The 26,288-nt window shown below is 39.7% G+C and overlaps 1 protein-coding gene across 2 annotated transcripts in view; it reads left to right on the top strand.

The window, feature by feature from the left end:
• Nucleotides 1-26,288, top strand: part of LOC127570085 (coiled-coil domain-containing protein 148-like) — an 86,400-nt gene that overhangs the window by 54,753 nt on the left and 5,359 nt on the right. For both annotated transcript variants that reach the window (XM_052015374.1, XM_052015365.1), the window contains 7 exons: nt 4,850-4,988; nt 10,450-10,656; nt 15,079-15,219; nt 17,023-17,141; nt 19,984-20,101; nt 23,643-23,783; nt 25,144-25,301. In XM_052015374.1, coding sequence (XP_051871334.1) covers nt 4,850-4,988; nt 10,450-10,656; nt 15,079-15,219; nt 17,023-17,141; nt 19,984-20,101; nt 23,643-23,783; nt 25,144-25,290 — 1,012 coding nt within the window. In that variant the 3' untranslated portion in view covers nt 25,291-25,301. The remainder of the gene's footprint in view (nt 1-4,849; nt 4,989-10,449; nt 10,657-15,078; nt 15,220-17,022; nt 17,142-19,983; nt 20,102-23,642; nt 23,784-25,143; nt 25,302-26,288) is intronic.

The raw sequence follows: 26,288 nt of genomic DNA on the forward strand, positions 1-26,288 counted from the left end.
ATGAACACTTAAAACACTTTTATCTTGATGCTTCTGCCATGTTCAAGTGACATCCAGGAAGTGGTCCAGGAGAAAGAAACTTGATTTTCAGAGGATGTCCCTTCTTCTGAAGGTGTACTTTTATGGGGATATAGTCAATTTCCAGCAGATGTGCATTTAACTCATGGTAAACAACACTGACCAAGATTGGCCAGCATTTTTATCCCAGTATGCCATGAGGAAACAAAGGACTCTGAAATGAACATTCCACATAGGTTGTGAACGGAAAGGAAATGCTGAAGAAGCAACTCGTACGAATACAAACCAAGTGCAGTTGGAATTTGATTATCTGTGTTCTTCTCTGAGCTTCTGTGCGGTGTGTATCAATAAGGTTTACAAGACAACACATTCCTAGCCCTACCAAATCTGGATTTTGTCCTGACATCAAAATCTTCACTGAAGTAAAATTCATTCACCAATTCTTCAGAATGCTGATAGACTTGGATTTTGTCCCATCAAAACGTTTTTTCTTGTGCTAATAGTCAAACGTCAAACAGAATAACATTTCTGTGGACTTTTCATGGACTTACCACAAGCAAGATAAAGGTGGTATAATTAAAGGGGAAGCTGTGCCATGCAAATTGTCACAGGTGTGATTTTTGTACGATAAAAGTAAAGAGAGTTCAGGACAAAACTTGGCAACTTGCGATCAAGCTGAGGACAATACTGATTCCCTGTACACATGGGAACATGCTCCTGTAAGTGATCGCGAAGATGAGCTTATGTTCAAAATCACTTAGAGTTAAAAAGGGCAGCTTGAAATGAACTGTGGACTGGGGTGATTGCCTATTGTGCAGACAGGTGACCCCTCTCTGCCAGCCCCCCCCCCCACCGTTATAGCCGTCTGGGTTACGGAAATTTGCCCCTGCAGAATTCACAAACCAGCACCCAAAAATTTGAGATACAGAATAAAGTTCACTCTCGTGAAATTTGTGTAGAGAAAGAGTAAATAGATAATAAACTTTATTTTTTTTTAAATTCGCATTTCTTGATGCATGCACAGATGAAATAGCTTCATGTTATGGAAAATAATGATACGGATCATTTTCTAGGAATGAAATGCCTCTGGGACATGGGGCTCATCTGTATTTGTGTGATGTTTTGCAGTATTTTACATCACTCTTTCAACCATGGGCCAAGAAATTTGACTGATCCACTGGACTTCTGAGTGATAAGCGATGAAGAGATCAATTGGTGTGCAATTTTTACCGGAAGTGCTTCCTTGCCATTATTAGTCATGCAGAATACCTACATATAACAAATGATAGGCCCATTGCTTAGCCAAGTCAAGGCCCTAGTGGCTGGACCAGAGCCCTTGTGGCATTGGAACACTCTACCAACCAACGATATGTAGAGAGACCACTAGAGATAGGTGGGACAAGGTGGAAGTAAGGCATTTTCCTTTTGCTTGAATGCAGTCAGCATGCAGCCCTCCACATGCTTTGAGACCCATCCATTAGCTTACCAGCAGCGTCAGCTCACAATGGAATTGAATTTTAATGAGAGTCTTCATCATTCACAAATATTGAAAGTCTCTTAAAATATTAAATATTCCAATAAAAAATAAAATTAAGTCAAGCATATTTAACATTGTTAATGAAGTAAAGATACTAATGGCAGCACAGTGTGCAGCTGGTTGAGTTGCTGCCTTACAGCACCAGTGATCCAGGTTTAATTGTGGCCTTGGGCGCTGTCCATATGAAATTAGCACTTTCTCCCTACGAATGCATTTATTTTCTCCAGTGGTGCTCTGGTTTCCTTCCACAAATATGTGGGTGGGTAAGTTAATTGGTCACTATAATTTGTCCCTGGTGTGTAGGTGAGTGGTGGAAGCTGTGAGGAGTTGATGGGAAGATGAAATGAGTTTAGATAGGATTAGTGCAAATGGGTGGTTGGCAATCAGTACGGACTTGCTGGGCCATAGGGCCTGTTTCCATGCTGTATCTCTCTATGAATCTATTACATAATCTTTGATAGTCTCTTGTAAAATCTTGCATTGGTTGTCATGCTTATACTTAATTTATATGTGACATTGAGAAAGGTAACATGCCTCAATGACTACCGACCAGTGGCTCTGACATCCACCATCATGAAGTGCTTTGAGAGGTTGGTCATTGGCATGCATCAGCTCCAGCCTACCAGCCAACCTGGACCCATTGCAATTCGCCTATTGGTGAAACAGGTCTACAGCGGATGCCATCTCCCTGGCCCTATGCTCAGCTCTGGAGCATCTGGACAGTAAAGACACCTACGTTAGACTATTGTTTATTGACTACAGCTCTGCCTTCAATACAATAATTCCAAGCAAGCTTGTCAACAAACTCCAAGACCTAGGACTCAACACCTCCCTCTGTAACTGGATCCTTGACTTTCTAACAAACAGACCGCAATCCGTGAGGATAGGCAGCAATACCTCTGACACGACACTGTTCTCAACACTGGTGCCCCACAAGGCTGCATCCTCAGCCCTCTACTCTACTCTACTCCCTATCCACTCATGACTGTGTGGCCAGATTCTGCTCTAACTCCATCTACAAGTTTGCAGATGATACCACTGTTGTAGGCTGTATCTCAAACAGCGATGATTCGGAGTACAGGAAAGAGATAGAGAGCTTAGTGGAATGGTGTCATGACAACAACCTTGCCCTCAATGTCAACAAAACAAAAGAGCTGGTCATTGACTTCAGGAAAGGGGGCGGTGTACATGCACCTGTCTACATCAATGGTGCTGAGGTCTAGAGGGTTGAGAGCTTCAAGTTCCTGGGAGTGAACATCACCAACAGCCTGTCCTGGTCAAATCACGTAGAAGCCATGACCAAGAAAGCTCACCAGCACCTCTACTTCCTCAGGAGGCTAAAGAAATTTGGTTTGTCCCCTTTGGTTCTCACCAGCTTTTACCGATGCACCATAGAAAGCATCCTATCAGGATGTATCACGGCTTGGTACAGCAACTGCTCCACCCAGGACCGCAAGAAGCTGCAGAGAGTTGTGGACACAGCCCAGCGCATCACGGACACCAGCCTCCCCTCCTTGGACTCTGTCTTTACCTCTCATTGTCTTGGCGGAGCAGCCAGCATAATCAAAGACCCCACCCACACGGGACATTCTCTCTTCTCTCCTCTTCCATCAGGTAGAAGATACAGGAACCTGAGGGCACGTACCACCAGACTTAAGGACAGCTTCTATCCCACTGTGATAAGACAATTGAACGGTTCCCTTATACAATGAGATGGACTATGACCTCACGATCTACCTTGTTGTGTCCTTGCACCTTATTGCACTGCACTTTCTCTGTAGCTGTGACACTTTACTCTGTACTGTTATTGTTTTTACCTGTACTACATCAATGCACTCTGTACTAACTCAATGTACTTCACTGTGTAATGAATTGACCTGTATGATCGGTTTGTAAGACAAGCTTTTCACTGTACCTTGGTACAAGTGACAATAAAAAACCAATACCAATACCATTTGCTCATTTATCGCTGGATGGCATATTTGCAAATGCATATCACTGATGGTGCCTGACACTTGTGGAAATTCAGAAAGTCTTGTAAATCCAAGAGTTTATTTCATTGGCAAGAAAATTATACTTGTTTGTTTGTCCTAGCAAACAAACACCTGTCTTATTATTTATCAGTTGCCAATGTGGGCCGTTGGAATGAATCTGAGGCAAAAAGGTAGGACCTTTACCAAGTGTCCTCCTGGCAGGAAGGGTTCTAGCTCTCTGTAAATTTCTGTCATTACTTGCGATTGGACACTAGGCCACATTGGTGTTCTGCCTGCAGAATCTGTATGGCCTCCTGCTTGGTACACCACACTAGTGATCCTCTCTGACATGGAGCTGCTGATCTGCTAGATATAGATTACTGCTGCTGCTTTTCCTACTGGTGTTAATGCTGCTGTGCCTTGTATATTACTGTTGCTCCTGTTGGTGAAGGTAATGCTCATGCTGGTGTTATTGGGCATGTTAATTCTTATTTGAAGCTTGAAATAACATAAGTAGCACCCATATTGTTCTGTCAAAGCATCCTCCAAAATTGTCCAAGTAACTTTACCAGCATGTATATTCTACAAAGCCTTTCAGAGAACCAGAAAAGAAAGCTACTGTGAAATTTCAGCACTTCTTGGCTAATTTTCCTATCATGTGTACAACCTCTTGAATTACTATGAGGCTCTCACTGGTAGGTTTCAGAAAATGTGTGGACTGAATTTGAATTGCAAAAGATCTGTTATTATCATAATACTTGAACAATCAATGTATTAAAATTAACAGCATGGTACATGCCATTGATCTCTACCACTTTTACATTGTTCCAAGATCTGTCCTGGACCTGGTATAAAACAGAACACCTTCACTGCAATAGGCACAGATGTAGAGCAGCCAAACAAACAAAGAGAAGGGATTTCTGACATTCTTTTCCCCCAACAAGTGGACCATGGACTCTATTATCAGAGCTCTGATTTGAGAATTAGGTAGAGGTAGAGCAGTAATGACAAAAGAGCCCTCCAAAAAATAAATTCATTTTTATTTCAGGAAGTCGAATCAGAAAGCTGGGCTGAATGCCTTCCATTGGCACTGGATTGAAAGCCCTGATGCTGTTATCATTACTGAAGTAACCCAAGAGAAACATCTTTGAGATGTACAGGGATCAGAATTAGCTGAGAATCTCTCCATGGAAATTTTCATGATTGTTCCTCTGGTCCTGCTTATCAAAAACTGAGAAAAAACATCTCCATTTTATTATGTTTCAGTTATAATTAAGTATCTGTTTGTGTTTACAATGATTAGCATGTCTGTTTTTTTCAGGAATTGTGGTTGGAAAGAAGAAGAACATTGGACTTTTCAAGTTATTGCGGATCTGTATTCTCATGAGACACAGAATCGAAACATGCTTTACCTGGATATGATGAAGAGGCTGCTACCACATAAGACCAAGCGAGATATGGTAAGTCATTTAGGTAGAGGAAGATGTGTGTATTGTTTCAAAATGTTATTTAGAGGTAATTTTCTCTTTGTTCAGATAAATAATATGCAACTGCTTGAGTTCTTTATTAGTCAAATTTCCAACAAGTGATTAGCTGGTATGGTTGTTGAAACTGAAGAAGCAGCCAAAGGTATATAAAACCAAATGGGTAAAATATTTACGTGACCTATCCAGTTGTGGATGAAACTCAGAGTGCTGTAAGGAGTTGTAAATAGTAACATATAATTCCTGTGAATGAAACCTGGGGGCTTCTAGTACACAGTACTTAACATTTCCAGTGCCTTCCAAATCTGTGACCTCTACTACTGAGAAGCACAGGGACAGAAGGATCATGAGATCACTGCCACCTCCAGGTTCCAAGTCACACACTACCCTGACTTGGAAATGTATTGCTGTTCCTTCATCATTGCCAGATCTGAATGGTGTAATTTCTACCCAACAACTCTGTGAGAAAGCCTTAAACTGAAGCTGTTGAAAAGGTGGCTCCTCAGTACCTTCCAAGAGCAACTGATATGAAGCAATAAATGATAGTCTTCTTAGCAACAAACAATTCCTGTAAAATGAATAAAAAGTAATTTATTACTGGCCAACTATACGGAGAATTATGTTCTCAGAACAGTAGATTAGTGCTAAAATTGTATAACACATTGTTTATAGAGCACCTTGAAAGTGTGCTCAGTTTTGGTCATCAGGATACAATGGAGGCATGCAAATTCTGAAGATAATGCAGAACCTGATGCTAAGAATTAATCTCTGTTACTACACGGTTAAGTAGGGCAGAGTATGAAGAATAACAGCTTGTCTCATCCTTGGATGAATATTGTTGGAGCTTCTATCGCTACCCCTGCTCTAAAGGATGAACTTGAACCCTATTCTTGTTTTTCTGATTGCTGGAGTTGTTGTTTCATTGATATATGTATTGTCGCCATATGATGTCTTACAGGGCTGTGGATAAAATTGGCTGATTGAATGTCTTTGATGGCATTTTGTCATGAAGGTCCCACTGTGCTCCTGCACCATCTGGACGTAGCCAGATTGCTTAACGTATTATAAAGCAGTCCCAAATAATATTGCCTAATGTTATAGAAACTGTGTTACACTTGACCTGACATAGATCTTGCTGGAAAAATGTTGGTATACAAAGGTGAACTTGACACTGCTCTATGAAAACAAGGCTAAAGGGTAAAATTCATATTTGCAAAAGTGAAATTTGGGACTAATGTCAAAGACGTCACACACAAAATTCAAGCATTTTTGGGAGCATTGCAAGGAAGAGTCTGGACTCCTTTTAATAGTAAATGTACTGATGTACTCTGTGTCCTTTCAAACCTAAATAAGCTGAGGCAGCTGATTGGCCTACATCAACAATATCTATTTTGCATTATTATATAATGAAATTGTTTTGACACAGGAGGCTATTCAATCCATGGAGTCAAAACCAGTTCCTAGCAATCCCATCAGTTTCATTCTCCCACTATTTCTGCATAGCCTGACAAGTTATATCCCCTCAAGTTCCTAATAAATTTCATTTCAAAAGCACTGATTAATTATGTTTTTACCACCCTTACAATAGAAATGAATTCCACACCCTGACTACATTCTAAGTTAACAAAAAATCCTCACATCCACCATGACACTTTTGTACAGAATTTTAAATCTGTGTATCCTGGACTCAGTTGTACAGCCGAAGTTGTACAACGCCTGACCATGATAAGTTAAATGCTTTGAGCCCGTGTAGCAATCTCTGTTTCACAGTTGGTCAACCACTTTTTCAGCTAACGAAGTAAAAAATGGCCAGTATTCTTGCTCCTAGAATGCTATCCAATGAATTTATGAAATGAGTAATTTCTAGACAAAAGAGACCAAGATATAGCTAGTTTGTTTTGTCGTAAGATAGAGCATTAATAATGCAATTGTTGACTAACCACTCCAATCAATTTCTGTCAAATCATCAGTTTGTATGTTGCACTTACCATGTTATGTCTCAAATAATTCACAAAATATCTCCAAAAACATGAAAAACAGTACAAACAGTTTTCAGCTTCTCCCTGGGGCATATGTTACACAGAATGACTGAAATACATGAGCGACTGAAATATAAGCTGCATGGAAAATTACCCACTAAACCCACTAAAGTCTACAGGATGCAGGAAGAAACTGGAGCATCCGGAGGAAACCCATGCAATCACAGGGAGAATGTACAAACTCCATACACAGAGCACTGGAGATCAGGATTGAATCCAGATCTCTGAAGCTATGAAACAGCAGCTCTACTAGCTGTGCCACTGTAGAGCTGAGTATAATCTATAGTAGGTACCTGGTAGACCATTAGCTTTGTGCTTGGTTTGAAGTCTTGATCTTTTGACACTCTTTTCCTCAGGTTGTGCTAGCTAGAAAATGGTGGCGAATTTCACCAACAATAGCTCACCTTGTCCACGCTGTGATGTATACATGGCAGCTTGTTCCAGATATTCACCACTGTGTGTGAAAAACTTACGCCTCAGATCTCCTTTAAATTTCTCCCCTTTCACCTTAAACATGTGGACTTTTAACTCTCGACTTCCCTATCCTTGGAAAAAGATTTTGAATATCTATTCTATCTTTGCCCTCATAATTTTATAGACCTTTATAAGGTCACCCTTCAGTTACAATGAGAATAAACATAGTCTAACTAATCACACACAGCCTTCCATGTCAACCTTCACAGAGAAGTGGCTCCCAAGTTTGTATGTTCTCCCTGTGTCTGCGTGGGTTCCTCTGGGTGCTCCGGTTTCCTCCCACATTCCAAACACATACGGGTTAGAAAGTTGTGGGCATGCTATGTTGGTGCCGGAAACATGGCGACACTTGTCCTGAAGAAAGGTCCTGACCTGAAAGGTTGACCATCTGCTTTTCTCCACGGATGCTGCCTGACTTGCTGAGTTCCTCCGACATCATCATGTTTTTCATGATGATGATTTGGAGCTTGGCCTCCAAGTATGTACGTGTGGAGGTTGAAGAGTTTCCCATTCATTCTGTAGATAGATTCATCCTGCGAGGAGCTCATCGAAGGTGAAGTGCAATATTGCACTGTGATAGATTTTAAAAAGGGTTGGAATGCTGAAGCAGCCTAATTTGATTCAAGTCTTCATTGAGATTTGGTCTATACCGAACCCATTGATTAGAATTATGGTTTGCATATTTTCATGTAGCAGAAATAAAATGGAGATGTATTTCTTATACAAAGGATGCACATAATCCCCCTTGATTAAAGGCTTTTATAAGATTAAAAAAAGGCCGTGTATTGTTGTTAATGCTGCTCCCTACATTTTCCTTGGAGTTTTCACATGATGAAGATCATGTTCATTGTCCTTCTTGATGGATGGAATCCATACTGTGATTCAGAGAGCAGCTCTTTGGCCAATAAGAGGGGGTTGTTGAGGAGGATCTTTGTGGTGATTTTCCTTGTGGTAGATGGCAGGGATTTATCATAATTGGATTTGTCTCCTTTATAGAAGATGAACAACATTTTAGCATCTCTGAGGTCTCCTAGCATGCCTCCCTCTTCCCAAATGTGGGAGATGAGGTTGTGAATTTATGACTGTTTACCAAGTTTTAGAACTTAAGCAGGGATGCCATCTGCTGCTGAGGTCTTCTTATTTTTCAGTTGACATTTGACCTTGTCAGTCTAGAGTGGTGGCAAGACCTGACTGGTTAGTGTGCTGTGAGATGGAGCCAAGGGCATCTCCATCAAAGATATAGTCTCAGCTGAGGATTTCTTCAAAGTGGTCTTCCTAGTTGGTGCTGATGTTTTCTTAATCCTTGATAAGTTCACCTCTATTCTTGGCTCACAGAGGCCTGGTCCCTTGGATGTCTGGACCACAGATGGCTTTCATAGCATTGGAGAATCTGCACATACCATATTTATCAGGGATTTGCTGGATCTTCTGTGCTCTTTCCGCTGACCATCTGTTCATTAGATGACAGATGTATCTGACTTGCTGCTTATCAGTCCATGTCTGAATGTTGTATAAGTCATGCTGTTTATAGACATGGACTGCTTCATTTTTTTGAGGAGTTGAAAACGGAGTTGAACATTGTATAATCATCAACATACATCTTCAGTTCCAAACTCATCATGAAAAACAATCATTCATGAAGCAGCTGAAGATGGTTGAATGTACAACACTCCATCAACAGTGTCCTGGGGCTGCTATGATTGACTGCCAACAACCACTATCATCTTCCTTTTCCTGCATTATTTTCCAACCTTTGGAGTGCTTTCCTCATGATGCCTAGTGATTTCAGTTTCAACAGGACTCCTTGATACCACACATGGTCAATTGCTATCTTGATGTCAAGGCGAGTCACTCTCATCTCTCCTCTGGATTTGAACTTTTTGGTCCATATTTTGACCAGGGCTGTAATGATGCCTGGAGCCAAGTGTCCTTGGTGAAACCAAACAGCATCAGTGAGGAGGTTAGTGGTGAATAAGTGCCAATTGGTAAACTATTGATAGCATCTTCCATAACTATGCTGATGATTGAGAGAAAAAATGAGTGGGAATTAAGCATATTGAATTTGTTCTACTTTCTGTGGACACAATGTACCTGAGTAAATTTCCAAAGGGGAGCCACAAGAGACTGTAGATGCTAGAAACTGGAGCAAAAAAAAACACTGCTGGAAGAACTCAATGGGTCAAGCTGCATCTGTGGAGGCAAAGGGTTACTTAACATTTTGGGTTGAAGCCCTGTATCAGGACTCCAAATTTACCAAAGTAGATGCCAGTTTTGTAACTGTACTGGAACTGCTTGGCTAGAGGCATGGTTAGTTCTGAAGTGCAGCTCATCAGCTGATATGTTGTTTAGTCCCTCAAGCTTTGCTGTATCTAGTGCTCTCAGTTGCTTCCAGATGTGACATTTAGTGCCAATGACCAAGTTCAATTTTGTTCCCCAGTGTCTGTGCTTTGGAAAACCTCGTGAATGAAATCCCCTGCCTCTAGTCATATTTTATATAAGTACTCACTTTCTCTGATTGAGAACTTCTGTAATTCATTCAATACTGATGAGTGGAAATTAGCTCCAATAAAATTGGCAGTTTTGGTCTGGACAAAAATGCCCTATAAAATGTTACTTAATGTGACTTGTATACACATCAAAATTTCATGTTGATTAATAACACAGCTCTTCTGGAAGTGGGATCACTTATCGTAATAATGTCTGTCTTCAGCTAATGGTATTTGATACTGGGCGAAATAAGTCATTATGCATACCATCAACTCTAAATAATTACCTGATTTTCAGGTAATTTAGTATCCCATGAATGTATTCCCTTTTAAGAATTTTTTTTGCAGCATAGAGTTCAAAATAGTATCAATCAATAAGAAAAGAATTGTGAGATAAAGTAGATTTTTGTTGAGAAAATAATGAAGCTTTTGTTCCAGATTGATCATTGGAGATTATGGGATGCATTTCAATATAAGAGAGAGCGCTGGAAGATATTGATTCAGAGCTGGGCCCGAGACAAGAAAGACCTGCTGATGAAGACAGTGATGATTTTTGCTGAAGCCTGTATTGCTCATGAGGCTGAGATGATACAAGCATATGACAGACAGAAGCAGCAGCAAATCTGTGCTGAATTAAATGAAAAGGTGAGCAGAAATATTGATTTATAGTGACATTAAATCTGGTTGCAGTGCTAAACTGAGGAATTTATTCTACAAAATTGTTCAATAAACTCTTATTCCCTTGTGCACTTGTCAGCCTGCCTACCAATTCATCACTCCTGCAGTGGGTAAGCATATGATAATTGAATATGAATGGACATTTACAGACTTCTGTCTTTAATGCCAAAATGGCTTCCTAACGAATAAATCGATAAGGGTGTCAAAAGTTTTTTGATGTTTTCAGCTTCAAATTGTAAGTAGATATTCCCCTCTGATATGACAAAAAATTCTTTGTCTAGAAATTCTTTTACATATCTCCAAAACCAAATAATGCTGTGCAGCTGAAAATTGACTTGACATGAAGTGGAGCCCCTTTCTGGTCTCTTGGTGCTCCGTGGGAAGTAAAAGTCTTGATTTAGCAGCAGCACATTTATTTGACAAATATCTTTTCTCCAACATAAACCTTCCCCAAATGACGACAACAGTAGTTTAGCACATAATATATCAATTTAACTAACCTCTCCTTATAGCTAATACTCTCTAATCCAGCAACATCCTGGTGAACCTCTTTTAATGTGGCAACCAGAATTGCACACAATACTCCAAATGTGGCCTAACCAAAGTTTTATATAGCTGCAACATGACTTCCCAACTTTTTTCTCAGAGCCCTGACTGATGAAGGCAAGTATGCCATGTGCCTTCTTTACCACCCTATCTACGTGTTGCCACTTTCTGGGAGCTGGACTTGCACCCCAAGATCCTTCTGTACGTCAGTGCTTCAAAGGGTTCTGCTATCTACTGTATACTTAGCTCTTAAATTTGACCTCCCAAAGTGCAACACGTCACACTCATGTGCAATAATGTCCATTTGCCGTTTGCTCATATTTCCAATTGGTCTATATCCTGCTGAATCCTTTGACAACTTTCCTCACCATCCACAACTCCACCAATCTTTGTATCATCTGCAACTTACTCATCAACCCACCTGCATTTCCATCCAAAAAAATATATAAAAACAACAGAGGTCCCAGCACTGATCCTTGTGCAACATCACTGGTCACAGACCTCCAGTCAGAATAACGCCTGTCTACCATAACCCTCTGTCTTCTATGGCCAAGCCAATTTTGAATCCAATCTACCAAGTCTTCATGTGTCTTGGTTTTCTGGATTAGCATACCAAGAGGAACCTTGTTGAAAGCTTTACTAAAGTCCATGTATACGACATACACTGCCCTGTCCTCAGCAATCATCTTTGTCACCTCCTCAGAAAACTCAATCAAGTTTGTAAGTCATGACCTCCCATGCACAAAGCCATGTGGACTATCCCTAATAAGTCCATGCTTTTCCAGATGCAAGTAGATAAGATCTGTAAGAATCTTCTCCAATAATTTCCCTACCATTGATGTAAGGCTCACCGACCTATAATTTTCAGGTTTGCCCCTATTGCTCTTCTTAACAACAATGGCTATTCTCTCCTTTCGGACCTCACTTGTGGCTAAAAAAGATACAAATCTCTCTGTGAATATATGGCTCCTTTTAAGCCCCCCTGATTCCCTGTTTAAGTTCTTTCCTGCTTCCTTTATATTCCTCAAGGGCCCTGTCTGTTTTCAGTTTCCTAAACCTTACATATGCTTCCTTTTCCTTTTTGACTAAATTTGCAACATCTCTTGTCATCAATGTTCCTGAACCTTGCCATCCTTGTCTTTCTTCCTCAAGGGAACATGTTGGTCCTGAATTCTGACCAGCTAGCCTTTAACTGAGTCCCACATGTCAAATGAGGACTTAACCCAATAACAGCCACTCCCAATCTACTCTCCCCTGCTCCTGCCTAATACTGTTGTAATTAGCTTTTCCCCAATTTACCACTTTCCCTCAAGGTCCAGTCTTATCCTTATCTATGGCTATCTGAAAATGATCACTGTTCTCAAAATGCACTCCCACTGAAATTTCCCTGGTTGAACTATCTATAAACTTTGTCAAGAAACCCTCCTGGATGCACCTAACAAATTCTGTACCATCTAAGTCTCTGGCATTAAGGGAGTCCCAGTCAATATTGGTGAAATTAAACTCACTACAACTACAACTACCCTGTTTTATATCTTTTCACGATCTGCCTACATACCTATTCATCCATCTCCTGCTAATGCTGTAGATCATTCCCAGTAAGGGTGATAAATACAGTCATTGGCTTACTCCTGCTGATCCTTTATCTCTTCATCTCTGTTGTAATAAATGGTCACGCATACAGTGACAACTTCCTTAATCCCAATCCCTTCAATTAGAATTCACTCAACAGCTAACTTGTCATTTCCACTTAGTATCTCATGTGAGTATAGAGCAACCTCACTCAGTCCTTCTTCGCAATGTAACTTCCTGATCCCAAGAATCAACAATGAATCTATGCTATACTAACTCCTGGACAACTATATCTCTCTTTAGCAACAGAGACAAAAAAGTGCTCATAGTACTGGAAATGCGGTCTCACCAATACCTGTACAGTCACAGCAAGCTTTTCTTTTATACTCCAAACCTTTTGCAATAAAGGCCAACATATCATTTGCCTTTCTTTTTGTCTGTTGTACCACAAGATCTACCAGCCCAACCTATTTGTAGTGATGGAGAATCTGGAGCAAAATACAAATTGCTGGAGGAACTCAGCAGGTCAGGCATTATCTGTGAATGCAGAGGGATAGTCAACTTTTTGGGTCAAGACCCTGCATAAGGACTGAGAGTGTAGAGGGGAGATAGCTGGTATAAAGAAGTGAAGGGATGTGGTGAGGCAGCTGCTGGCAGGCAATAGGTGGAACCAGGTGAGGAGGGGGAATGATGGGCATATGGAGATAGGTCAGGATAAGGGGAGTATGGAGTAAGATACAGAGACTGGAAGGTGATAAGTGGAGACAACAAAGGGCTGCAGATTCTGGAATCTGATAAGTAAGGAAGGTGATGCGAGGAACCATTTGTAGTGATACTTTCTGTTGCTTAAAATCAAACATATAGCTTTAATATGGGGAGTGCATTTAATATGGGGAATTATTATCAATCCCCTAACCCTGTTTTATATTAAGAATTTACTTGGGACAAACTCTGCAGCTTAAATATTCCACCATACCATGAAATGCAAGTTAAATTGGCGTTATGGCCAATGCATGCTTTGCTCTAGTGTCTTGTGCAGCAAAATTCTGTTGTGCTTGAGGCCTAGGTGGGTTCACAATTGAATGGCAAGGTATCAGGTTGTCTTGTGTTGTTTAGGAAAGAAAGGGAGGTCAGGCCAGGGTTCAGTGGTGGGAGGCCAGAGGAAGCTATCCATTGAGGGGATAAAAACTTGATAAGGGCATTTGCCTGTAGATGCTTCTGTTCAGTGAAAACTAACTTGTTTTCTCTCTATCCTTATTGTGATGAAGCGTTCCAGACCTGAAATGTTTAATGTTTTTACTTCCAGAGCTGCTGCTTGACCTGCTGAGTGTTTACAGCATTTTCTGTTTTTATTTCAGATTTCCAGCACCTGCAGCTTTTTGATTTTCATGCAATATATAATGACAGTTACCTAACTGCCACCTTCAAAGATGTATGCATTTACATACTCAGGTCTTGTAAATATTTTCTGCATTATCTGTGTTCCTTTTTGTGTTGTGCTTGTCTTTTTTTCAGCTTTCTTTCTCTGTCTCCATTTCTTCTCTCTCTGTCTCTCATACTTCATTTCCTTTTACCTTTCTATTGCTTCACTTTTTTCTGAGCATTGGTTGTAGCTTCTAGTGTAGCCATTTCCTCGTGATTGCCAACTCTCACATACATGAAATGCAGGAGAATAATTTGAATACAGATAAATAATAAAGTGATGAAAGGTCATGATATTATTAGTTTCTCTCTCTCTCTCTCTTTCTTTCTACTCACACAATGCTGCCTGACCTCTGAGTGTTCCCAGCACTTTTGATACAATTTCAGATTTCTGGTACTATATCTGCATTTCTTTGATTTTCAGTAACTAACAAGCTTATTAGAGAACAGAAATATTATTAGCTGCTCTTAGGATTAAATAATGATAATGTGTCCTAACCCAGGACAATCTATAAACTTCACACTTAGTAGTTAGAAACACATTTATTCTCTGAATCTTGAGGAGGCTATGAAGGTATCATTCATATTGGAAATCACATAATCTCTGATTATGAACTAGAAACACAGTTATGCAGTTTCTCAAATCATACTTGAACTGGCGCATACCTGTGGTGTGGTGCTTTTACATTTGCTGAACTCTATTTTGAACAAAATGAAAGTGATTTTAATGTGAACATTCAAAGGTTTGTCCAGGATAATCAATATTGCTGTACATGGTACATATTATGACTGTCCATTAACTTTGGTGTAACCTTACAGTATCATTAATACCATGGCAGTTCTATCCAGGTTCAACAAATGCGTGCACATCAAGAAGAAATGGCTAGACTGGAAGCTGCTATTTCTGCCCAGAAAAAAGAGAGAGAGATAGAGCAACACAAAAAAGAAGCAGAAAAGGAAATGTGCCGTAGAGCCATTGATAAAGAAAAGGTAGGTAGTCTGTATATTGCAAATTGTTAACTGGGAACCCTGCTGCTTCCTCTCATTTTTTAAATTAATGATAATGAAATGACATGTAAAGCTGATTTCAATGTGCTTCTTTACTTTGTTCTTGCTGTACCATCCTCAGTGACTCAAACAAACACAGCATTTATTAGCTATTAAGAATTAATATCTATCTTAATTATGTTTAGACTCATCCAGAAGATTAAGGTGCATGAGATCCGCAGTGAATAGGCTGTTTGGATTCAGAATTGGCTTGTCTGTAGAAGACAGTAGTGGTCAATGGGACTTATTTTGGCTGGAGGTCCATGATTAGTGGTGTTCTGCAGGGATTCATACTGGGACCTCTGCTGTTTGTGATATATGACCTGGCTGAAAATGTAGATGGGTGGGTTAGTAAGTTTGCAGATGATACAAAGATTGGTGGTGGTGTGGATAGTGTAGAAGATTGCCAAAGGATACAGCGGGGTATAGATCAGTTACAGATATGTGTGGAGAAATGGCAGATGGAGGTTAATTCAACCAAATGTGAGGTGTTGAACTTTGGGGGATCTAATGTGAAGGGAAGGTGCACTGTTAATGGCAAGACCCTTAACAGTGCTGATGTTAGAATCAGAATTAGGTTTATTATCACTGACATATGTCATGAAATTTGTTTTGCGGCAGCAGTACAGTGCAAGACATAAAGACATAAAAATGACTATGTTACAAAAATAAATAAATAGTGCAAAAGAGGAATAATGAGGTAGTGTTCATGAGTACATGGGTACAGTGGGATCTTGGGGTCCAAGTCCATAGCTCCCTGAAATTGGCTGCACAGGTTGAAAGGGTAGTAAAGAAGGCATATGGCATGCTTGCCTTTATTAGCTGAGGCATTGAGTTCAAGAGTTGGGAAGTTATACTGCAGCTTTATAAAACTCTAGTGAGGCCCCATTTGGTGTATTGCATTCAATTCTGGTCGCCCCATTATAGGAAGGATGTAGAGGCTTCGGAGAAGGTGCTGAAGAGGTTTACCAGGATGCTGCCTGGATTAGAGGGCATGTGCTGTAAGGAGAGGTTGGAAAAACTTGGGTTGTTTTCTCTAGAGTGGCAGAGGCTGAGGGGAGATCTGATTGAAGTTTATAAGATTATGAGAGACATAGAGTTGATAGCCAGTATCTTTTTCCCATGGTTGAAATTTCTAATTCTAGAGGGCATGCATTTGTGAGAGATGATAAATTCAAAAGAGATGTGCAAGGCTGCTAGGGTGAAGGTGCAGCCAATAAAATAGAGGCATTCTAGAGGCTCTTAGATAGGCACATGAATGTGCAGGGAATGGAGGGATATGGACATTGTGTAGGCTAAAGGGATTAGTTTAGGCATTTAATTACTAGTTTAATTAGTTTGGCACAACATCATGGGCCAAAGGGCTTGTTCCTGTGCTGCACTGTTCTATGTTCTATGTCAAGTGTTACAGCTGGAGATTGTGTAATTCAGTTTTGACTTAACTGTCATCTATAAATGTGTACTACAAAGCAGATAACTTGTGTAAGGAATCAAAAATGATAAAACCTAGTTGTTTTTATCTGTTTGCAACTCTGCTCATGCTTGTATTTCTTCTGGTCCCCGTTATTTGGTATATCATTTCATGCTGCATTTTCACACTAAAAGACCAAGGAGAAATCCAAACAAGTTTTTGAGATGCTCTTTTTTTTTGTTCAGAAGGGATTAAATGCCGCCTTTTTCCACTTTTCTGTAAAGTAAAATTGCTTAAGCTTCCTAAGGTTAAAAGATTCATCACTTTGCCTTTAGATAAAGCAAAGCCATGCTGAGAAGCAACGAACAAGGGAAAAGTTAGAACAAAGATACCAACAGCGACTTGAAGAACTGAAAAGTGAAATGGCCAAGCAAGCAGAAAAGGACAGGGAGAGGTAAGGATGGATTCCAAATCCTACAGTTATGTGTTCCCTTCCACCACTGGTTCCCAGAACTTTTCAAAACTACACATTATTTTCTCTGTCATGAACTGCAACACACCAAATTTTAAAGGTGTCTGTACTTTAGAAGAGGAATAAGAATAGCAAAAATGTGAAAATGTTGTGCTGTTGTAGTAAGTTGGTATTTTGAGAATGGACCAACATCAGGGTAGGGTGCTTTTCTTTGAGTCCTTGGTTTTACCTCCTATTGCTGACATTTGGATGTATATTAAATTTACTTTTGGCACAAGCATTGTGAAGAAAGTGTGTGAGAGAGAAAGTACCAACTGTTCATGGAAGGTGAGGGGCTCATCCAAGACAGTGAGAAATGAGGATGACATAAATGAAAATTGAGAAAGACTAAAACAGATGGACTTGTATGATTTGTTTTTGTTTCACTCTTTAATATTTTTGTCCAAAGGCATGGTAACTTTTTTTGATGCAACAATGAAATTAGATTAGTAATTTCACTGACTACATACTTACCCTAATAGATAGGAAAACATTTTGTGTTGATTTCCACAAAATTGCCACTATGGGGGCTTGCCTCTCTAGTACAAATAATGTCTTGCCAGTGAAGAAGGGATGAGCCATGGTTAATAATGACACACACTCACGAAGTCTAAAAGAAGCAAGCCGGAAAAACACATTATTGATTTCTGTAATCCATGCTGTAACCAGTGGAGGAGAAATGACAAATTCAGGAACACCTCTGAGTAAGTAGCATGATTCATTAATTTTCACTTCCCAAAGACAATTTGTAGACTTTAGCTATGGCAGCCAAATTTTAATAAAGCACAGTTCCCATTATAAGGAACTGTATTAAGAGGGTTTGCAACTATCAATTACTTTAACCAATCAGATTTAAAAATCTGTTAATGAGTAGTGCTAAGTCTGAACTGGGAAGTATTAGTAAGAATTCAATGTCCAATCAGACACCGAAAGTAAAATGAGAGGAAAAGAAAATGAAAATAAAAAAATGTTGGAAATACTCAGCAGTTCAAAACAGCACACGCAGAGAAGGAAACCAACTTGATATTTCAGATTGAAATTGGAAAGAAAAATTAGGTTAAGAGAGCAATAGAAGATTCTAAATGAAAAGGCAGAATAAATAAAATGTTAGTCCATTTTTAAAATATCAAACAATAATTAAAATATGAAGCAATATGAGTGGCACATTGACACAAATAGTATTGTTGCTATCTCATAGCTCTAGTGATCCAGATTCAATCCAGTGTTGTCTGTGTAGAGTTTGCATATTCTCCCTGTGAAGGCTTGTTCCCTCTGGGTGCTTTGGTTTCCTCCCACATCCCTAAAATGTGCTGATAGGTGGGTTAGATGAGTGGTAGAATCTGGGAGGAGGTGGATGGAAATGTAGGGAGAATAAAATGAGTGAGGGTAGTATTAATGTATAAATGTGTACTTGATGGTGAATGCAGATTAAATGGTCAGAAGGGTCTGCTTCTATACTGTATCTCTCTATGATTTCTTTGACTTTATGAAATATGAAATTGTATGGCAGTATTTAAGGCTTTTCACATTTGTTTGCTCCTGTTCTATCACATGAATTTTCTATCAAATTTATAGGCTCATTAAACTGAATATTGTGAACCTTACTGTTATTTTTATTGCAAAATATGATCTATTGTTTGAAGCTGGCAATGGATTATTAGATAACAAATTGGAGGCTGGCACTACCCATCACAGCCAGGATCCTGATATCAATTTGAAATCCAACAGAACAGCTTATTGGTAATGTAGCCATTACCAAGTTACAGTGAAACACATCTAAGATATTCAAACAATAGTTCATTTGTTTAGACTACTTTGGCTGTATGCTGTGCTACAATACAGCCATTATGTCCAGATAAGAAACATTTGTAGCATAATAACACACTACAAGAAGGGATTTGTGTACAATTGAAGTAAGAGAAGGCTAGTTAGGCATCAACTCCACTGGAAGAGAGCAATCAGATCAAGGCAGGAGCAAGTGGCCCAAAGCACAGTCATCAGCAGTAAGAAACACCAACCATTAGATTTCATCTGATAGGGTTGCTTCTTGACAAAACATTCACAGTTCTTTGGATCACCTGGTAGTTTGTCCTATATTTTTCAACTAGTAAGCTTTTCCTACAAACAGGAATGAATTACCAGAGAAGGGTGAAAACAAGATATAAGAATTCATTTTGGTGTATGTTCCATGTATCCCTTCTTCTTTGTGATGAATGTATTTAACGTTCCAGATCTACTTAAATTTAAAGTAAGATTATATTCTAGGTTCTGACAAAGGTGGGCTTGGCAGGATGCTAATCCTTACTCTCTCCTCTGGGGTTATGGTGAGATACTGTGATATGGGTAGTTTTGATCTGTTGTTTGTCACTTTCATTTGCTCCAGTTATGCTTTTGTGCTTGTGATTGTTTATTTAGTTGGTCCTCCTTCAATATTCATTGCTCACTATGAGGTGCCACTGGTGCATTGTGATACTGTCTTGTCCTCCTCCTTCTGGAGGATGCTGCAAGCAAAGAAAAGTACAAGGATAACAGTAGACTCACACAAATAAAGAAGATCCAGCTTTAGATTTCTGTGAATTGTACAAAAACACTGCAGAGTGGCAAATTGCATTTCTTAGAAGTAAATGTCATTTATCCAATTTCCAATTTTGATTTTTTTTTCCTCAATGTTTTTGCTCACATAACAATCTACAATTCAGCCCACTTCAAAGCTATTTTATCTTTAAACACAATCCTCCACAGTAGGATCATTAATAAGTGTAGACTCTATGTGGATTGTTAATAGGGTGAAGTACAGACAGGAGATGTTGCAGACACGCCTTCAAGAAAAGAAGGCAATCATTCTGAAGAAAATGCAAGAAGAAGAGGAACATCAGAAGTATCTTGATGCTTACTGGCAAAAGGTACAGATTTATGATTCTTGCCCACATCAAAAGGCCGAGTGCTCTTTTGTTTATTTTGCTTTATACTAGAGCCATAAAACAATGCCTCGCACAGACTTTAAGCTGACTAGTTTTTTAAATAGACTTTTCTAACCATCAATCTATTCAGTGAAGCACCACTTAGGGATTAGTAAACAGTTTGAAGAAAAGAATAATTTATCTTTAATATAAAATATTCTAAAATACCCTGTTAATGCTATTCCACTCTTTTAAGTCTGATGATAGTTTCATTGAACAATAGTATTTCATGTATTTTACCTATGGTCATTCTACTCAACGGAATCCAAATAGCAAGTGTTGACCAATACATCAATTTGTGTGGAAGACAGTGTCAAGCCTAGCCTTTCCATTCTTTTCTTCTTTAGCCTAGGAGGAGAAAAGGAATTGCCCAATGTTGCAGCCTTATTATTAGGCCAGCTGAAATAAGCAGAGGAGACACATTTTAAAATATTGAACATAATCGATTTCAACTTGCTAGAATTAATTTACTCAAAATAGCAATGTTAGACTTTCCACGTCAACTTTCCATGTCAACTTTACTGGGTCCCTAACACTGGAAGGCTTAAATGCCTGCATATTTCAAGTGCCTGCATATTTTAGGCCTTTCAAAATGGAGATCAAGCATTCTGAAAAGTGCAAAGGACCTGCCCTCTCAACTCCACAGTTGTCATGCTAGGCCATCCTATCTAGCTTGAACCCCAGGAGCTACATCTGGGCATTTGTTTTATGTCTGTAGCTTCAGAATCAGATTTATTATCACTGACATATGATGTGAAATTTGTTGTTTTGTGGCAGCAGTACAGTGCAAAGACATAAAAATCTATAAATTACAAAAATAAATAAATAATACCAAAAAAATAGAATAATGAGGTAGTGTTCAGGGTTCGTGCACCGTTCATAAGTCTGATGGCGGAGGGGAAGAAGCTGTTCCTAAATTGCTGAGTGTGGGTCTTCAGGCTCCTGTACCTTCTCCCTGATGGTAGTAATGAGAAGAGGGCCTGTCCTGAGTGGTGAGGGTCCTTAATGATGGATGCCACCTTCTTGAGGCACTGCCTCTTGAAGATGTCCTCGATGGTGGGGAGGGTTGTGCCTGTGATGGATCTGGCTGAGTCTATAACCCTCTGAAGCCTCTTGTGGTCCTGTGCATTAGAGGCTCCATACCAGGCTGTGATTAAATCAGTCAGAATGCTCTCCACCTTACATCTATAGAAATTTGGAAGAGTCTTTGGTGACATACAAAATTTCCTCAAAATCCTAATGAAGCAGAGCCGCTGGCATGCCTTCTTCATGATTGCATCAATGTGTTGGGCCCAGGACAGATCCTCACAGATGTTGATGCCCAGGAGCTTGAAGCTGCTCACCCTTTCCACTGCTGACCCCTAATGAGAAACTGTGTGTGTTCTCCCAACTTGTGCTTCTTGAAGTCCACAGTCAGTTCTTTGGTCTTGCTGACGTTGAGTTTGAGGTTGTTGTTGCGACACCACTCAACCAGCCAATGCATCTCACTCCTGTAAGGCTCCTCATCACCACCTGAGATTCTACCAACAACAGTGGTGGCATCGACAAATTTATAGATGGTGTTTGAGTTGTGCCTAGCCACACAGTCATGAGTAGAGAGAGAGTAGAATAGTGGGGTAGAATCCTTGAGGTGCACCTGTGATGATAGTGAGGGAGGAGGAGATGTTATTAGCGATCCACACTGACTGTGGTCTCCCTATGAGGATGTCAAGGATCCAGTTGCAGAGGGAGCTACAGAGGCCCAGGTTTTGAAGCTCGGTTTTTAGAACTGAGGCAATGATGGTGTTGAACACCAAGCTGTAATCAATAAACAGTAGCCTGACATATGTCTTGCGATTGTTTAAGTGCTCCAGAGCAGATTGGAGAGCCAGTGAGATTACGTCTGCTGTAGACCTGTTGTGGTGGTAGGCAAATTGCAGGGTGTCCAGGTCCTTGCTCAGGCAGGAGTTAATTCTAGCAGTAACCAACCTCTCGAAGCACTTCATCACTGTAGATGTGAGTGCTACTAAGTGATAGTTGTTGAGACAGCTCACGCTTCTCATCTTGGGCATGGGAATGATTACTGCCCTTTTGAAGCAAGTGGGAACCTCAGACTGCAGCAGTGAGAGGTTGAAGATGTCCTTGAATATTCCAGCCAATTGGTTGGCACCCAGCCAGGTACACTGTCGGAACCTGACGCCTTGCGAGGGTTCACCCTCTTGAAGGATGTTTGGACATTGGCTTCCGAGACAGAGATCACAGGGTCATCGGATGCTTTGGGGATTTGCACAGAGGTAGTGTTATTCTCCCTTTCAAAGCATGCATAAGAGGTGTTGAGCTCTTTGGGGACTGAAGCATCACTGTCATTTATGCTATTAGGTTTCGCCTTACAGGATGTAGTGGCATGCAAACCCTGCCACAGCTGTCATGCATCTGATTGTGTCTCCAGCTTCACTCGGAATTGCTTTTTCACTTTTGTGATGGCCTTCCATAGGTTATACTTGGACTCCTTGTAGGATTCTGGATCGCAGGTCTTGAACGCCACAGATCTAGCCCTTAGCAGACAGCTTGCAGTTCTATTTAGTTGAGACCCAGGCCTTAAAACATCTCTAGTCTTTTCACTGTCAGCACATTGCACTAGTTAGCTGTCCTAAATCCAAAATTAATAACTACTTGTAATTTTATTGTGTAATTTTTATTGCATAAATTCAACAGAATATGTTCAGAAATAGGTTGGCTTCAGCTTTGCATTCAATGGCCACAATAGGTGGCCAAACTGTCCACAGCAAGCTGGTTTGTTGACCGTATTTGAATGTTACTAATGACCTACAGGAAAAATCATGGTACCAGATGTAGTTCACCACTTAGCAAAGGAGCTTGAATTAACTGGCTGGTCCACTGATCCAAAGGCAGTAGATAAGTTTGAGAAGTTGAGGGGGTAAGGGGTGGCAGCTAAAATGATCAGCAATGTGGGTGTTTGTGAACCAGCAGTTTTCAAAATTATAAAATGGTATTGTGAAGTGCCTTTCTGTGGCTCTTGACCTTACAGTCAGGTAAGTATATTGTTTTGTGCTTCATGTTTTGGTGTCAAACTCAACATCACTTTAGGAACCACTGGTTAGGCTCCCGAACACAGAGGAACTGTGACCTCAATCTAATTTGGCAGTAGTCTGAACTCGAGTTCAACCTCCAATTTCTACAAACAATGAACCCCATTGTCTGCTCTGGAGGGCACCTTGAATGAATATTAGGTACCCTAACCAAAGTGGTGTATACTCAGTGTTTGCATATTCCATGGCATATTGAATCCTTGTTTTGAATAGATTTATTCTGCTCATATTATATTATTACTTTAGAAGCTAATTCAAATATGTAACTACTTAAGTCAATAATATTTACCATAAGGACAATTTTCAGTTATAGTTCTAATAAACTTATGCACATTTTATATTCATACATTATCTTTGACATCTAATTGCAACTCATGTGGTAACTGTTTTCACAGTTTACTGTTACAATAGAGGCTGATCCTGTCAGGATGATGGGTGACACAGAAGCATCAAAAGCTCGGTTTGGATTTGGGGCACAAGAAGAAGATTTGCTCCAAAAGCCACTATTTCATTTGTCTACATACACTGATAAACAGGTACAATGTGATTACATTTGCTTTATACTAATTGCTGCTTGCTGGGGGTGTCTTTCTGCTCCAGGGCATCCAATAAAATTAAATAACTGGTTTCGTTTTCAAAATCTTTGTAGTATCTTTTTTATGGTATCATAGAATTGTTGTGGTACAGAAGGAAGCCATTTAGCCCATCCAGTCTATGCTGGTTCCTGACAGAGAAATTTTGCAAGTCCTGTTTGCTGCTCTTCCCGTAGAAATTATTCTCTCTCAAGTGCCTGCCACTTTCCCTTTTTGAAAGCATCAGTTAATTCATTTCTACCAGCCTGATGAGAAGGTGTGAAAGGTGACGCAATGGACTGATTTAAAAGGGCAGAGTGAAGTGGTTAGATATCTTCGTATCAAGGAACAGATGAGTGTGCCACTGTTTTCATCTTTCCTAATCTAACAAGATTATTAAACCTTTTTCAATACTGAAAGTAGGAGTAGGGGAATCACATACTTGCTTTGGAATTCCTGGCTGACACATCATCCTTGCTGTGGGCTGCAGGTTTCTTCCTCACGCTAACTGGAAGCACAATCTCCTTTCATGCTTTTTTAACTGCCAACGTGATATCTTGTGAGTTATTTGTAAACCGAGGGCCAGCCTTGGTCCAACCACCATTTTCATCTTCTCCTTTACAGCGTAGTCAGCTCCAGAGTTCATCAAATGTAATGCTTGCATTGTGCTTTTAAATATGTGTGCCCATTCAGCCTTAGTAGTTAGGCCATTAACAAATATATTAGTAATCTTCATTCAAATGACTGCAAAAAGTCCAATAGAAATATTTGGCCTCTTATCCTCAGATGAACACCTCACATCCCTCTCCATGAGAATCTGAGGGTTAAAATTCAGTCCAATTCAGTCCATATGAATGAAATCTGCTTTTTACACAGTTATATAACTGATATTGGAAAACTGGAAAGTGCATCATTTGGATGCTGTGTACATGGCATATTTCTCATTTGAATGAGGAGGAGGTGAGAAGTGCATTTGAACATAATAGCCGCAGAATAGATTAATATCACCAAGCGTAATGTAGACTTCCATATTATCACTGTGTTTAATTAGCATAGACTGAGCTTCCTCTTCCTACAGGGTTCTGCCCTATGGTGCAGCGAGTCCTCTTTTGTCAGAATAAACAGCCATTATTTATGTTTAAGCACCTAGATATGTCAGTTTTAGCACCTGTCAACTCTATTAAAGTAAACTGTGCTTCCACTGACCTAATGGATGCTGCCAAGATCTCATCCCATAAATTTATGACTCAAATTAATTTTTATTGGTATAATTCCAACTTTAACATTTAACCATGAACCAAATACATCATTTACTTCTGAGCAGATAGTAGCTGACCCTCGTATTCGAATTGAACATGCACTTCGAGAAGCAGGACTTCACAATACTTTTTATGCAAGAGAGGTTTTATCAAAGATCCCTCCAGCAAGACCACCAAGAAGAGATATGGAATCTACTATTTTTAAGGACTGATTTTCCTCAAGGTTTGTCACACTTTCAGCATAACCATTTTACTACACAAAGTAGAATCGAGATGACTTTTTTCTTGTTATGTTGTATGTTATTTACAGAGCATGTTGGCCAGTTCATCTAAAAGATCATTGTTAGAGAACTTAAGGTGTTAAAAATAGAATGGTACATAGAAAATTATAGTAGGAAAAGATTTTAAAACTAGTCTGTGTGATAGGTAATATAGCTGATTACCACTCAAGCTATTAAAGGAAACATGGATGCATGGATGGAGCTCATTGGAGAACAGAGAGCAAAGGATAGATAAAAATTTGTTCAAATTGAAAACTATGAATGATGTTCCACAAGAAATTAATTTATTATGTAAATTCGGTTATGAGAAATAATGGAACATTCAAATTGGAGGGTGTGGCAAATGCTGACAAAGGTGGAAGATCACAGGAGGATGTAGATAGGGGAACAGCTTGACTACAGCAAATGTGGAATCAGAGGGACTTTTACAGCAGATACCTGTATCACTGAATCACAGTGATTTCGGTCTGTATCACAGACCTAGCAGATAAGGTTAAGAACACCATTGGGATACCAAGTGCAGAACAGCAGTTTTGAGTATGGAAATCTGAAAATGTTGTGAAATCTGAGAATTGTGGACAGTGTGTGACACTATAGGATTGCAATGGGAAGGAACATATGGACATACTATTGGGAGCAAAGTTCTAAATTGGGGGAACAGAATGATAAAGGTAGAGGAAGAGGCACAATGAGACAAATGAAAGGGGCATGGTTTATATTTGAGAAATGGTAATGAATATGGCAGTGGACAGTAATTGAAAATGACTATTGCAGAGGATGCATTGTGGTCATTTGGGGAATAGGTGGAGTAAAGAAGGGAAGGAAATGGGGTGCTAATCATGGATAGTGATTAAGTAGCGTGGTTTCAGAAGTCAGTGATGTTAGAAATAATTGGGAATAAAGTTTAGAAATTAAAACAGAGTAAGTAC

Source organism: Pristis pectinata, chromosome 1 (assembly GCF_009764475.1).
Source record: "Pristis pectinata isolate sPriPec2 chromosome 1, sPriPec2.1.pri, whole genome shotgun sequence".
NCBI lineage: Eukaryota > Metazoa > Chordata > Chondrichthyes > Rhinopristiformes > Pristidae > Pristis > Pristis pectinata.